Genomic DNA, 15,839 nt, shown 5'->3' with positions numbered 1-15,839 from the left:
TTTATGGTTCGCGTATGGATAAACGAAGGTTACTTCACCGCGTTTGACGGGTCGTCGAGCTGAGTTCAAGGCTCGTTGTTATAATATCAGACGGTATAAGCGCATCGAATTATTAATAAAAAATTTTAATCCCGACTCGACGGTAACGTTAACTTTTTTTCATCTGAAAAACGGGACAAAAGTAGCGTATTATTCCCTATTAACTTTATTTTCCTAATCTGCGGGAAAAATGTGACACTTTTCTCCCGCATTTCCGGGAAATATGAGTTCTCCGACTTTATTCCCTTGTCACATAATGCATTATTCGTGCAAACGAATGAGATCGATGTTTAAAAATATCTGTCTCGTCTTAAAAATTCAGATTTTCTTCAACCTGCACCCCCATAAATTTTTAGTACACCACAGAAATACTTAGGAGGTTGTGCAACTTACAATTAAACCAGTGCTTTTTTGGGAAATAGGGGAGGAATTTTGTGTTTTCCTTTATAACTGGCATGCGTTTCAAGGTGTTGGTACTTATCGTATGGTATGTAAAATTTCTTTTTTTTCCAACTTTTTTTTCTCTCTCCCAGGGAAAATCATGCAAAACGGTGATAAAAATCAAAAAAAAAAAATACGATATTTAAATACATCGTGCATTCGTTCAATATTTCACAACATATAAAACAGACACACAACTTGTTAAACATTTATACTAATCATGCAAGATATACGTTCACCTTGTTTCACGTTTCGTCTTGGATGTTTTTTTTTTTTTTCTTTTCTTGCCTTGTTCTTTTCTTTAATTGTTAAGTAAATTACCCAACTAATTGGGGTCTTCTACCTTTTCCCAGTGATTTATAACGTACAACATTACAGGTGCTATGTACACCAGACTGCAATTGTGCGACGACTTTCGCTTTGTCAGGAAAAATTAATTATACCGTCCCAAACTGATTGTATATAAGATTAAGTATATATATATATATACATACGTACAAAAAGGAGAAACAAAAACACACACAACCACAAAAGTAACCAAAAAAATTCGAACAATCATAATCGACGCACCATGCAGTAATAATTTGTGTATATATATACAACATCCCTGCCACAGGGTAAGTTTTTAACACACCCAAAATAAGAAAACAAAAAAATAAGTGAAACAACAATAAAAAGAAAAACACACACCTGAAGAGGTTATTCAATAATGATAACATAAATAGCGTTTATTTATAAATAAGTGCTTGTGAAAGTGTGACTTGTTTGTGCTTGGGAATGTCCGTGTGAGTGAGAGAGAGAGAGTGTTAATTAATTCGTCTATAATTTGTAAAAAATATTATACAGATAGACAGCGTCCAAGTGTTTCATGTATGTACGTGTGTGTGTGTATGCCATACACATATGTATATGTACGGACGTATGTTTTTTTTATACAACGTGTGTTAGGAATGCGCGGAATCGAATCTTAGCGTCGTTTCCCCGCATTCGGATCGACGCGACGCTCTGAATTTTGCCATTTTTCGTTGATTCATATTTTCCTTAATTACTCCCTGCAACCTTGGCGAAGATCTCAGTATTTCTGGTTACCTGGGGGTACAAATCCGTAGCCACTAGCTCCGACGATCACGCCGCTTGTCTCATCGCTGGGTGACGGTGGACCGGCGGGAAATACGACTGGACCTAGGACCAAATTAACCCTCTTTAACACCACCCTCAACTTTTCGTTTTTCATTGTACGCAAATTTTTTACTTTTTTTTTTACCAATCATTTTTCGATTTCTCGTTCCACGTGAGTCGATTAATTAATTAAACTCAATCAGACGCCAATGCCGGATTCCGCTTTTGTTTCATTACGTATCCATAGAACTTGTTTATCGTTTAAGATTTTTCGCGTGTCAAGCAGAATCGATATTTTTATTTTATAGCCCGGAAGAATTTTTCAATTGAATTTAATCGTACGAGTAACGAGATTGACAAAATCTATAATCCGATTATTATTTCATCCGTGCACAGTTTTTACTGTTTATAGTAACAAAGAAGTAGCTATAATAAATTCAGGAAACGAAATATCCTGCTGAAAATTACCGTATTGTCAATGATAAGTCATTCGATCGTTAAACTTATACTGGAAAAGGTGATAATAGAAGCAGAAATGTAAACGAAAAGAAACTAATTCGTATAAATGTATCTACACCGAGTTTCAGAACGTTTAATAAATTAACGATAATAATGACTATTGGCGTGCATAAAGTTGTTTTAAAATTTACTGTAGCGTATCGGGATTCTCGTACTGTATACATACAATAAATATATATATATATATATATATATATATATATATTCTACCAACTGCAGTCTCGGTAATCAAGTAATTAAAACATGTTACATTTATAATTGACGTTAAATAATTACAGGCGAGTGTTAGACTATTTGTGTTACATATATATAGCGTCGAGTGAGAAACTGCCGGCCATTTATTATATATCATTTGAAATCGGTAAGATTGATATTTTCACACACGAAATGCGTGGTGCGTGCGTATAAAAGGATATATTTAAATGCATTAGCCGCGTGATCTTTGCACTCTGTTATTACGTTATAAGTTTGTATGAAAATTCCAAGACGAAGAAAAATGAATAAAGCAGGAAAAAAACAATTCACTGTACCCAAATTAAAGGTTTTTTTTTTTTTTTTATACACGCGTGGAAACTTGAGGTATTTTATTCGAAATCGGTTGTCGATCGTTATAAAATTGTTGCATAACGTTGCATTGTTTAATTGTATATCTGTGTATAAATCCGATATACACATTTATGACATTGTTAGATAAATATTTTACAAACGATGTAATAAAACTTTCTAAACGTTTAACGACTCTGCGATAAATTACGGTTTGAAAAAGCTAACGGCGCGAAATTTTGACATACTTATCGTTCGGTTGATTTTTCGGAAAAATTTTTCTAATTTTCACCGTCACTGCTTTCTTTCTGGGATGTTGGAATACCGGAATAACTCCACTCTCATCTTTTACGGTCTACGGATTAACAGTCGTAACGATTTTAAGAGTTGATCGTTTATTCGATGCTTTTTCTCCGACTTTTTGACCGCGGTCAAGATTGAGTAATTTTAAAACACGCGGAAATGCCTCAACGATTTACAAAAAGTGAAACAAACCACACCGATTGGATGAATGAATAGACAAATATTTAACCAAAAAAACAGGACCAGGTATTCCCACGTGAATTTATCACCGAACAACGAGATTAATTCGTTGCTTCCTTGCAATTAAAAAGTTGGGATAATCTCCTCCTCCTCCTCCTCACCTCGGTTAGATCGGGGGTCCCTAAGGCCCGAACTCCTCTGAGGGTAGGATCCAATTTCGGCATATAGTTGTCTGTAATAATCCTGGGCAAAGACGCCGGCCAGGATGGCGAGGAAACAAACTGCCAAGGTGATCTGAAAAGCACAATAATTCCTGGGTTTAAATTCGCTGAGCATTGGACAAAAATTTGTTCGTGTTTTTTTTTTTTTTTTTTTCACGCGTGGCTGATTCGGCGAGTTTGTTTCAAGAGAGGGAGAGAGAGAGACAGAGAGAGAGAGAGTTTACGCGTTTGGTAAAATCCGATATTGCGTGTTTTCGAATTTTTACAACCCACCGAGGTGAGACTTGTAAAAAGTTTGTTATTGCGGTTGGTAAACACGTTCGCTAAATTCCACCGACGTCTTGCTGGATTCCCTTTTTCCCATTTTCTCTATTCGCGGTAAGCAAGAACTTTACGACACGCAAAGTTGAGATGAAATTTAGGCGAGTCTTGTATATTCGAGGTTTGAACGAACTTCTGCAACTGATTCTTACACACGCGGGAATTATAGAGAAATAAGAGAAATGAAAAAGGAATAAAGAAATTCAAACCCGATGGTATCGCGACAAGTGTACGTAATACCGGGCAATATAAAACAGATAAACGAGCGGGAGATGAAGTCAAAAAAATCAAAGTGTAAAAAAAAAAAAAAAAAAAAAAAAAAAATCTTACGCCGTGAGAAACTCGCTTGGAATTTCGGAGAAATTATTCAAACCAAGTTGCAAAGAAGACATCTTGAGTAACGATTTCGGATGTGCAGAAACATTTCGCGCTTAAGCCTGTCTGATTTTAATACGTGACGTATATGCCGTATGTTATTCAGTATTAAGTAATGAGCTATAAAATTTGAAACGTCTTTCTGTAGCCGTAATAATTATCGCAATCAAGTTGAAATATTAACGATCAGTGTTACACCGACAGGTAAATAATTTATGTACACCCGTAGCGGCATTGTGAGAAATATTATTTCAACTAATAATAGGCCCGCAACGGGAAGCGGGAAAGTTGTTTATTTGCAAAATAAGAAAGTCCCGACGGCAATATCATAATTACTCCTCGTAATCCAGTCGCTCTGTGCACGCAGTCTGCACTTTTTATGCGTTCACTTTATCCCCTGAAACGATCCGAAAATATATAAACCGATCAATTCGCGAGTTGGATTGATATTTTGAAGATAGATCCGATCGCGGGTTAATTCGGGAAAGAAATAAACGAACCGCAGCTTTTGCACCCGGGTCGCTAATTTTAAGTTTCACTGTTCGAGCTGCGAGAAAGGGAAGAAAAGGAAGAAAACTAGGCGAGTTTTAATTTCCAGGTTTATGTTATCCCCGTTAATAGACGTGTGTTTACGGGCCACCAGACGCAACATGTGGGCCCATTATCGCGATCTTTATACTTTCACATTTCTATAAGGTGTTCCTGAACAATGGCTCGATAATTATAATGAATTTTTCGCTAAACCGATTTAACGATCTATCGATAACCGTTATTACAGAGAAACACCGCCTTCGCGGTGTAAAAATGATCTTTCTCGTTTCTTCACGTGTCGGGAAAAGAAATTCACTACGTTTCTAGGAATAACCTGTATTTTCTAAAGGGTTGCGTATAATTCGCGACCTGATTTACGAAAAAATAACGACAATCGCAAAATTATTTCATATTGCAATCAGACATGTTCCAGGTTATTATTCGTACAAGTTAAACATTCGTCAAAAATTTTTCACTTTGGAAATTCAAGAAATAGGAATATTCTGTTCACGGTAAATAAATTCAAACATTTTTTTTACAAGAAACGAAAGAGTCTTTCAATTTCTTCGAGGGAAATAGACGCGTTGATTAGGTGTGAGCGGCATTCTCAGCTGATCGTCGGACTTCCGTGTGACCGTGCGACTTATCTGTGCAAAACAGAGCATGCAGCTTATTCCGTACCTTTCGAACCTTCACGTACGGATGTGTGCTGGTTCGTTTTACGCTGTACTACACGGGGTTTGTTCGACATGCGATTAGACACCGTACGTAATAAGTATTGCTCTGCGATTGCACACCCGCGTTGCGAATCCACAAAGTTAGACTAACGTTGCGAAGTCGGAAAGATTAGAAATTAGAGGGATGGCGGTGTGGATTTTTTTAAACATACGAATCGACTTTAAATTACGCGAAAGGTCGAAATGCAAAGTTTCGAATCGTCCGAAATTCGACGCTCAAAGTTCCGAAAGTGCAAAGTTCCAAAAGGAGAAAATGCAAAGTTCTGAAATTGGGAAAATTAATAAATTTGAAACATCGAAGTTCCGAATGATCCAAGATTTTCAGTTCTATGAATTTCTGGCTTGGTGAAAATTCACCACTTTGATCTATTTTACCGACTTTTCACACGCATCCGCTGAACAAACTACGCTGTATGAGTATATTTTAATTTTTGGAATATCACTTTGTCGAACTTAATTTTTCGAAATTTTATTCGCAACTATCTTGACTTGAATTATCAGAATCTTGCATTTCGAAATTTCGAGCCTTCGGGTTACCGGCAATTCGAAACTTTGTTAATTCGTAAAAGTTTGACATCTTTACTTCAACTTTCGCCATTAAATAATTCAAAATTAAAAAACTAAAACCCCGCCCCCAAAAAACCGAAATACGTGACCCTTCAATTTTCCAATCCTTCTACATTTTCAGACCCGTCCAAAAATTGGAATCGTATAACCGAACGATACTCAAATTATACGCGTAGATATACGACTATTTCATTGTTAATACCACTGCTTTATATTTTCGATTAAATACACCTAAGAAGCGGATGAATCAATTAATTAAGGTGTGAGCATAATGAGGCCTGCAAACCGCACACCGACTACCGTTAATTCCACACGATAATTTATAAGGTATTAATGCAGCAGCAGGCAGCTGATACGTTCGCCCAGTGGAGCCGAGATATATTGGACATGCTTTCTAGACTCGTGCGATGTATTATGCCTCGGCATATCAGGCTGTAATGCGAAATTAATCCCAATCGCAGATCTCTTATCTAAAATTTTCAATTTACAAGTTGAAGTTTAAGTTTCCTTTTTTCAATTTAATCGCAATTTTAAAACTAACCTTTTCCCGTTTAATTATCACAAACGTCTCGCAGCGTGACAATCAATTGTCGCGTTACACGACCGAGGGACAAGATCGTTATATTCCGCAACGAGAAATGTGCGAAGAATGTTGGATGGTAATTATTAATTAGATACGCACGATGACAAGCTAGACGCGGGAAATCCAAATTCGGTAATTACAACAAGATTGTCTCGATTTTAAAAGGAAAAAGTATCGCGATCGACGTCCAGCTTCCGAAAATTCGCGCTGCAGTTTTGAGATTTTGCAAACTCCCAGCTACGTTATATCTATAATCAAGAAATTCGCGATACGATATTTACGGCTGTCCTTTATATTTGCGTAACCAACCTCGCCTCCTTTTCGCCGAGCATAACAGTCTCATTGTCTTCGCGTAATCCAACCGAAACAGCTTAAAATCCACGATCGGTAAAATGTGAAAGTGCGGAGTGCCGATCGAGTTTGTTCAACGAACCGACTTGCGCTTCGACGTCCGCGGTGGCTGAGGACCGATTTTTTCAACATCCCCCAAACCGGACACGATTGTAAACAGAACCACCGATCGTTGAAGCGTAAAAATTCACAAGACCGCAATGAAATTCGTACGTGTGGGTAATAAATGAAAAGAACGTCTTCTTTTATACGAAGGCAAAGATTCGGGGTTATAAAATATTTTCGCAAATTTCATTTACCACCGGTTATTACGAATACAAGCCGCTCGATACTTGCCGCGTTGCAATTGACTCGAGTTATTTCTCGCACTGTGCAGTCGTCGTGAAGTAACACCGACCGACATCCTTTTATTAGCCGCAAGACCCCGTGCCGAGCGAATTCGCAACCCGATCTCTCGAGTGTCGGAATCAGATACTGTGTTCAGCGGCAAAACGCAAGGCTAGAGAACACAGTCGGGGCTTGTCCGTAAGAATCCAGGCTCAATAGTCACGGTTGACCGAATCGAGTCGACTCGACGCGTGTACGTCGGGAGAACTCAAATCGCAGATATTGGTCAATAGGTGGAATTCAGCTGATCGTGAATGCCAGGCAGTTGCAATTAAACGGCGCCAAATCAAATCCCCCTCCTCTAAATCCTGAATGTTTGAAACGATACGGTGGAAGCGAGATTCTGTGTGAATAATGCAAAAAAGGACAATTTTTTTCAAATAAAGAGACAGCCAAAAAACGAACGATAATTTGCGACACGCGTGTAACGACGGAGATACGTGATATCGGTGCTGCAAGTGGCGAGTGGAACTAATTTCATTCGTTTTAATCCACCGAAGAGAAATAACGAAAGTTCGAAATATACCCGGCAAAGTGTAGAATTGATTGACAGATTTCACTAATCGTGCCGTTGCGTGTATACATGTATAAATTTATATATAAATATTATGTATATACACGCGAGTGTGTAAAGTACGAGACGTGTTTTAGGTTTAGCCGGTGCAGAACAACGGTTTGCACAACGTATAATGATACGCTTTATACCTACACACAATAATAATTTCCTTATCTATCAGTGCCGATCGTGCGGTGCAAGAAGCAAATACCTTTGACTCTGGACAAACCGGGAGTTTTATTGCGAGTATACGTGTAAGTATACCCATTAAGACAACGAATAAAAGTTCAAGGATATTATAGCTGTCAAAGCGAGACGGAAAGACGGAGACCTCCGGCTTGTGGCTACCAAAATTTTTGGTTACTCGCTCTCAAAAAAAGAAAGAAAAAAAAGGACCAGAGTTCAACGAAAACCCGAAAGCTTCGTTTTAATGCTTAAGTCTTTCAGTCACGGTGGAATTATCAGTGTCCCACCTAAAAATCATCTTCAAATTATCTTTGATACTTTTCTGCAAGCTCAAAAACTCCCGGGTAACAAGATTCGGTCAGAATTATCGAATTTTGATTTTCGAAGTTTTTTTTTTTCGATTTTATGTCCGCCGTATCGGATCCGTCATCTTGGATTTAGAAATTATTAAATTCCAATTGATTTTTTAACCGATTCGAATATCGAGTACCAATTTAGTTTACTTTTCCCGGTACAAGATACACTCGATAATCGCTGATCACGACATGAAAGCGAACCCTGAACAAGCGGCCGAGCCTTTCACGGACGATTTTTATTTGTCGTAGAGACAGTTGCAGGGATTTTTTTTTTTTACCTCCGTATAGTGCAAGAAGTTTCTGATGTAATTGGTCACTTGGCACGGTTCCTAACTAGTTTTATTCGCCACCGTAACCCATAAATCCGCCGTTCTAGATACAAAATGAAAATGGAGGATCTGGATAATCTTAACTGTGATCAAAAAATCGGATGATTCGTTATTCAAAATATTGCAGCAAAACATAATTTACACCAGTGAAATAAATTCAGTAATTGTGCAGTAACTTCGACAGCCGTATTGAATTTATTAGAAAAAAAGTTATTCGCCAAATGACTCGCCAATTTTCAACTTCCGATTAAAAATAGGAATAAAACAATTTGCTGTAAAAAAAACTTGAGATTCTCTAAAATTTTGACCATGACAATTTTTCCTCCACGATCTATATTTTCTGACTTGAATCATAAATTCAAGATGGCGACCTGAGCTGCTGTAGAATCTCATCGAATTCCGGATTTATACTGTCAATGACCTTTTCGAAAGATTAGAAAAAGAAAATAGAGCTGTCAGAAAATAGAAATCTCAAACGTGTGTGTGTGCGTGTGTTTTTTTTTTGATTTTTTTTTTCTTCGTCGTTAAACCGTCCGGGATAAAAATCTTTCCGTTGACGAGAAGGATCGTAATAATGAATGACCGTGTCAGTGGGCCATTTTCATTCCCCCCCCCCACCGGTTGACTGTCATCCGACATCCTCCTCTTTAAGAGCCTGGAAGCGTGTTCCGCACGCCTCCGGCAAGGCCGAAGCCCAACATCGTGGGTTCGACCTGTTTTGCCGAGGGCTATAATAATACGCGCGATATTGCCGTGTATTTGCCGCGCTATCTCTGCATGAATGAATCACCGTTTTACTACGATTTGCTCGGTTTGTCGTTCGCCAGCATCATCGTTATGCGAATCATTTTAATTGCCGATTCCCTTTTTTTTTTTTTTTTTTTTCTTTTTTTGTTTACCACAAATTTCAAGAACGAGACGGAGACGGAGATGAAAAGTTTTATTTTATTTCGTTCCCGATCAACGGTCAAGGCAGTTTACTCGTTTTAAATAAAAATAAAACAAACGTCTAACGTATGCGCAATCTTGATGTATTCGACTATATAATGTCAAACAGACACGGATCAATTCATTCTTTTTCAAACTTGCACCGATAAGATTACGAAAGATTGAATATACCTGATTTTCATAAATTTCTTTCTTGATTCGTGTAATTGTTTACTTGTTTATTTTTTTTCCATTATACATACAGTTACAAAATCGCGAATAATACTTTTGGGGTCAAATTTTAAACTTTTAAACCCGCTATCGAAATATAATCTATCTTAAACATAGGTTCAACAATCGCGATTAACAGCTGGCGGAGGAATTTGCGAAAAAAATTTAACAATTGTAAAATTAGCAGCATAAATTCGATCTTTACTATTACCAGAGTAATTTATAGTGACTGTAAAACGCGACAGGTTTACGGATAATTCCGATTGAAACTTGTCAGCACCGATGACTACGTAATATAATATAGTATGAAATAATGATCGAAGTGTCTCGACGCAAAATCATCCCGTATAAATTACGTCGTTATATTTATATTCACTTTCATTGCGACAATCCTCGCCGAGCGTGCGTTTTATTTTTTACGACGTCTTCGCCTGACGGGAGTTTTACTGGTCAAACAACTGTACGCAAGACAAGAAGAGAAGTTACATGATCGCTCGAAATTTCTTCACGGTTTTCGCCTCGTACACACTTGTCAGTGTATGTACGTACTTATTATATACGTGAACTCCAGACACGACGCAATGACGAAACACGATGTTCTAAAATTATCATCCATGCGTACAAGTAACGCTTCCTCCGTATATTGTTTAAAAGACAAAAAAAAAAAACGTCAACCTAAACACGTCTCGTGAAAAAAATGTAGAAAATTGTATCAAATGTAAGAAACCATTTCCCGAGATTTCATTTCACTTTCAGGGGGTGTGTAAAGCCTTTCCAAACACCGTGTATTGTATACTTACGAATTTCATGTTGTTTTGTAGTTTTCCTTTTTTTTTCTTTCTTTGTTGATTTACTGAATTTTCCTCGTTTTTCACCCGCACTGTCGTTTCGATTCGCCGGCTTAACGAGTAAACTTACTGAGGTAGCAGGTTGCGTTCTTACAACAACTGTTCGCACCGTAGGGGTAAGGCACACTGTGTAGCTTGGTATCGTGTTCTGTTCAAGGTGGGGGCCCGACTGGGACTTATATCTATCCGACGGAGGCCACGGGCCCCCCCGCCATCCGGTTATCCACGTGACGGTCAAGGTGGCCTGAGCCCCGGGGGTAAAATCGGGCGAGAAGGGTTGTCGCCGGATTCCGGAAGCGCGAAATTCGCCTTCCTCGTGCCTGTTTCTTTTTTTTTTTATTTATTTTTTTTTTTTTTGTCCTCTCGTTTTTTTCACTACCGCAGTGAGAAGAGCCCAGTTTTTATGCCCGGAAAAATATTCCTCGTAGAATAAATTGGCGTCGTTGCAATAAGTATATACATTAGCGCTGAAAAAAGTGTTTTGAGAAAGATAATAATTGAGTTAATTGCATGCAGGAACAAACTATAGAAATCGGTAATATTATTTTTTGAAACAAATTCGATGGTCTACGTAATTGTTAAGAATTAACTCTCCATTACTGGAAAATAAAGTTGAAATAAGGAAAAGTAAGAAAAACGATTCATCAAAGTAATAGCGAATTTTATATTATCAAAATACTTTTGAGCGCTGCTGTGATAAAAAATTTATACTCCCCTATTACAGCTACAGAAATAAGTTTAACTCTATAGTTGAAACTGTATTTTAATATATTTTAACAATTTTCGCTTCGGCCAATTCCCCCGATAAGCTGACTCAATAATTCAACAATTTATTTTCGCAATATTCTTCGAACTTATCTACACTCAGGCATCTAATTTGTTAATTTCGCACGAATTTATTTACTTAGACACTTTCGATTTCGCATCGGTATAGCGCCATTCGTTTCTTTCGAGCGTGTTTCTTTAGCGTATATTCCTCGCTGTATTACAGCCTTGATAACTAATTATAAACTTATATGTACCGCTTTATCGCGGGGATGAATTATTTATGGTATATACTTATTGTGGACGCAGATACGGTTCCACGGACTTTGCCGTCTCTGCTGATATGTGACTCAGGCTGTGCCAATGTCTTACCGCAGACCGTAGAATGCCCCATTTTTTTGATTATAGGTACCAAAATTGGCAAATGAATCCAGTTTTAACCCTTTCGCGAAATATTCGAACGGATAATAAGCATCGTAATTACGGGGGAGAAATATATTTGAGGAAAATTCGACGGAGTAAAAAGAAAATGTGAAATATTAAAGCTTGCAGATCAGGTTAGCTATCAATGACTAATTTCGTTTGGATTTCTAAATGATTAAATTTTTTTGAGCCACCTACTCACTGGGAAAACAAAAGAACTCGTCTTTTCCGCAAAAAAAAAACGAACAGAAGCTTAGAATTTTTTGTTTTTCAAACCATTTCGCAAATTCAACAGAATATTATATACGAATAGTTTGAGAAGAAGCTCGTCAACGAAATTGGAATCTGGTAAAATCGAAGTAAATCGTGTAAGCATTAAAAAAATAGCAGTGATTTCTTTTACGGATAAATAAATGTTAAAGCTTCTTTCAGGTTGTGAATTATTGTTGTTCTTTTTTTTCCCCTTTCGCTGATACGTTGAAAAATTAATTAATCTATAAAATATTTACACGATGAGTAATCGCTCAAAGAGTTGATTCATGTACCGCGGGGTGGTCTTTTTATAGACGCAGCCGCACAAGTTAATTAAATCTCGGAATCTCAGACGATCACGTAGATAAAATATTATTTTCTTTACTTTTTCATAATCATTTTCTTCGCTTGGCCGTTTCTTTTCCACGACAAGAACATCATCTCATCAGCGCCGATATGAATAAAAATACACCGTGACTCGTACGACGGTGAAAATAACAAACGATCTTGAAGAATAATTTTTATAATCGTAACAAAGTGTAAATGTACAGAGATTATAAAATCTAAAAATACAATTTCTGTACGTCGGTGTGTGTCTCTGAAGTTAATTACGAATCTCGGATGGCGTACTTGCGACGTGTAAAAAAGGGCCAGATATAAGGAAATTATGCAATCGTACCGCGTCACTTCCCACAAGGTATTATAAAGTTAAACGCAAGCATTATACGCGCGTTCGTTTCACTTGAATCCATGCGATGGAGTATCAACGTAATATAATGTAATGTAATGGTAATTGCATCTAATTTTCAGGTGGAATCCGGACCTGGTTATGGTCAATGCCGGGGCAATTACAAATTAAAACCGATTACTCCTGTACGATAGAAACAATCTAAACATCTTTACGACGATGATAGCTGGCAGCATAGCTTATACCGCAGGCTGCCTTGAATGATCCTTGAAAATATTACACGGCAAAATCCATAAAATCTCACGATTTTTAAATTACACATTTCGTAAGTATCCGCAAGGAATGCGGAAACCGCATTCACCAGAGAGAAGAAGAAGAAGAAGATGAATGTCAAGAAAGAAAAAAACACAACGACGCGTTGACAGAGTTAAAATAAAAATAGTCCGGCCTCAAGAACGAAAAACTCAACGTCTAGACTTGCGTTTTTTTTTTCTTTTTTTTTTATTCATATATTTATTTTTTCGCTCAATGCATTACAATTTTTTTTTTTTTTTTACGTAAACTATAATATAATAAATTGAATTATTACGGTACAGGTATAACGCATCATCGAGTCGCAAGCCACTCCTCGTTTATTTTCAATAACGAGGAAGGTCGACTCTTTTCATTGCATATTTTGACAACGAACGCGTTTCGTGGAACAGCAAAAGCAACGGCAGCGAGGTACGAAATAAATACGAAATCGTTTAAGATTCGCGATACGAAAAGTCTGCTGCACAGAAGTGAGAAAAATAAAAAAAAAAATAAAACTAAAAAAAGTCAATCAATCGACGTTACAATCTCGAACAGCGATCGTCCTCGCCATATATGTACATATTATATATTTGGATAAAATCTGAAATTGCGCAAAATTTTCGAATGTTATTGTAACGTGAAAGAAAATACACCCATAATGACACATTTTTTTTATACACGTACAGACAGGCCTTGGCCTCGACTTAGGCTTCGCCCACCGATTTACCATGTAAAACGGTAGCTTATCGGGGCGTCATCGTCACATTTCGTCGATAATGCGTGTAGTACAACATTAATCGTATAAATAATAATAAGAAAAAAAAAACAAAAAAACATTAATCAATAATCAATCGATTAACGAGTTGAAAATATTATCGATCAGTTGCGTCACTCGTAGAGCATAATTTAGAATTTTGGCGAATAGTACGGAAGCGATCGATGTCGACATGATCGGTTTTTCTTTTCTTTTTTTTTTTTTTGGTTTTTTTATTTTATTATTCTCTTCTCCAATAGTCGCGATTAATTTCACCGAACAAATGTAAGGAACAAAACTGTTTCTGCATCACTTCCGTAGCTACAATAGACGCGATTTTATCGCCGAATCCTTGACTGAAGGATTTTTTGCACGATGATAAGGATCGCCATCAGCAAGGTTCGCTTCGTGTTATTATCCTTTCGCGATTTTTTACCATCCAAATCGCTCAGGGTTTGCCTTACTGCACGATATGTCCATGGAAAGTGTTCGGAGTGAATTACCGAGAGACAATGAAACGTTTTTAAAATCACCAGGCGAAAATTATTTCAACGCGAATGAATCGCGGGAAGAAATAAAAGATAAGAAAAAGCAAAAAAAAAAAAACAAGAAATACACTTAGCCTTAGCCCGATAATTAACGACGATTTTCATTAATCCTTGTGCAATATTTGTACAAATCTTATTGGTTATTATTATAATATACCTGTCCGCGATCGGTTTCCCAATATTGGTGAAAAAAACGCTTCTTTTCTCCCACACCTCGTTCCTCATTTATTTATTTATTTATTTTTTCGTTTTCTTATTTCGCGTTACTCGTCAAGGATTCAAACGCTCCGAGTCTCTCACTCGAGATCTCAAGCATCACGCGGTCTCCGCTATCACTGACACTCGAAACTGCCTGTTTGCTTGTGTTGCACAAAAGTCGAGAGTGTTAATAGAGCTATAAATCCCGAATATCAATCACCTTCACGCAGCTCTCGAGCCGACTCGACAAAATTTTACCTGCGTAGTCTCGTGCGATCCTAACGAAACGTAAGTAAAATACGCAAAGATGATTGAACATTGACGCAAGAATTTAACCGGGCGATGAAATTATGATCGAGAGGCTTAAACGCCGTCGAAAATCGTTACTAATTAACAGGCAGGATTCGATAATCAGCGAACAGCTGGCTATACCTAAATACCTCCGGCCTCTTGGCTCGTTCAATTAATTATCTAATGATTCATGTATAATATGTATTATGACAGAATTTGAATAACTAGTCAGCCGATTTCTTCTTCTCGCATCTGTTTAAATCGCGCCAGCTAAAAGTGTTCTCAACTTCCAGTCCTGAGGTAGAAAAAAATTAATCGTACTCGGACCCTGATTTCGATGGTTTCTCTGCCGTTTTTATTGCCTCTAAATTGACTCTTTCCTTGACGCCGATCACACCAGGTGACGAAAGAATCGCCGGAGCTCCTTGTCTCCGTGCGTCTGTGCGTGTAAAATGTAATACATCGATAACGAAACGAGTCCAATAAACTCACCCACTGATCTTGAACCAGTTAGAAGCCTGCAACAGCCGGAGTGAGTCAGTGGCAATGGCAAAGATATCGGTAATCGTCTATACTGCAATTTTTCGTTATATTACGCTTCGTAATCGTAACGATCTATCGATTGCCGGAATCCGTCCGATTCGACAAGACAATGCCTGAGACGGCTGTAATCGCGTCTGGATAATCAATTCCCACTACAATTTTCTCCCATGAAATTCCGTCGCAAGAGTTAATCTCGTTGGCAATTACCATCGGTCGGTATTACGTGATCATTGCCTACTTTGTAACTCGGCAAAGTCCGTGTACTCAATCTTTTGTCGTCGGTCGGAAGTTGGAGAACCGACGGTTTCCGGTTGTGACGTGTATTCCGTACCGTGCGACGCATTCGTACCCGGGTGTTTAATTCCTCCCCCCTGCCGAGTTAAAGTATAGGCGTAACTACTGTATATTGTTACGACGTTGATTGACGTTTAGA

The 15,839-nt window shown here is 37.7% G+C and overlaps 1 protein-coding gene across 1 annotated transcript; it reads right to left on the bottom strand.

Moving 5' to 3' along the window:
- Positions 1-1,187: 1,187 nt before the first annotated feature.
- Wat (worker-enriched antennal transcript) lies at positions 1,188-10,814 on the bottom strand. The gene is made up of 3 exons (XM_046621260.2): positions 10,603-10,814; positions 3,306-3,438; positions 1,188-1,662 (listed from the first exon to the last, which is right to left on the bottom strand). The coding sequence occupies exons 1-3, from the start codon at positions 10,609-10,611 to the stop codon at positions 1,553-1,555; spliced, it is 252 nt and encodes an 83-aa protein (XP_046477216.1). The 5' UTR covers positions 10,612-10,814; the 3' UTR covers positions 1,188-1,552.
- Positions 10,815-15,839: the final 5,025 nt, after the last annotated feature.

Source organism: Neodiprion pinetum, chromosome 4 (assembly GCF_021155775.2).
Source record: "Neodiprion pinetum isolate iyNeoPine1 chromosome 4, iyNeoPine1.2, whole genome shotgun sequence".
In the NCBI taxonomy this organism is placed as follows: domain Eukaryota; kingdom Metazoa; phylum Arthropoda; class Insecta; order Hymenoptera; family Diprionidae; genus Neodiprion; species Neodiprion pinetum.
Note: the sequence above shows the minus strand (reverse complement) of the source record. Positions and strands in the feature narration are given on the sequence as shown.

Excerpts from the sequence above, each read along its gene's own strand:
- Wat (XM_046621260.2), bottom strand. Across the intron at positions 1,663-3,305 it reads GGACCCCCGATCTAACCGAG|GTCCAGTCGTATTTCCCGCC; the intron begins GTGAGGAGGAGG and ends ATTTGGTCCTAG.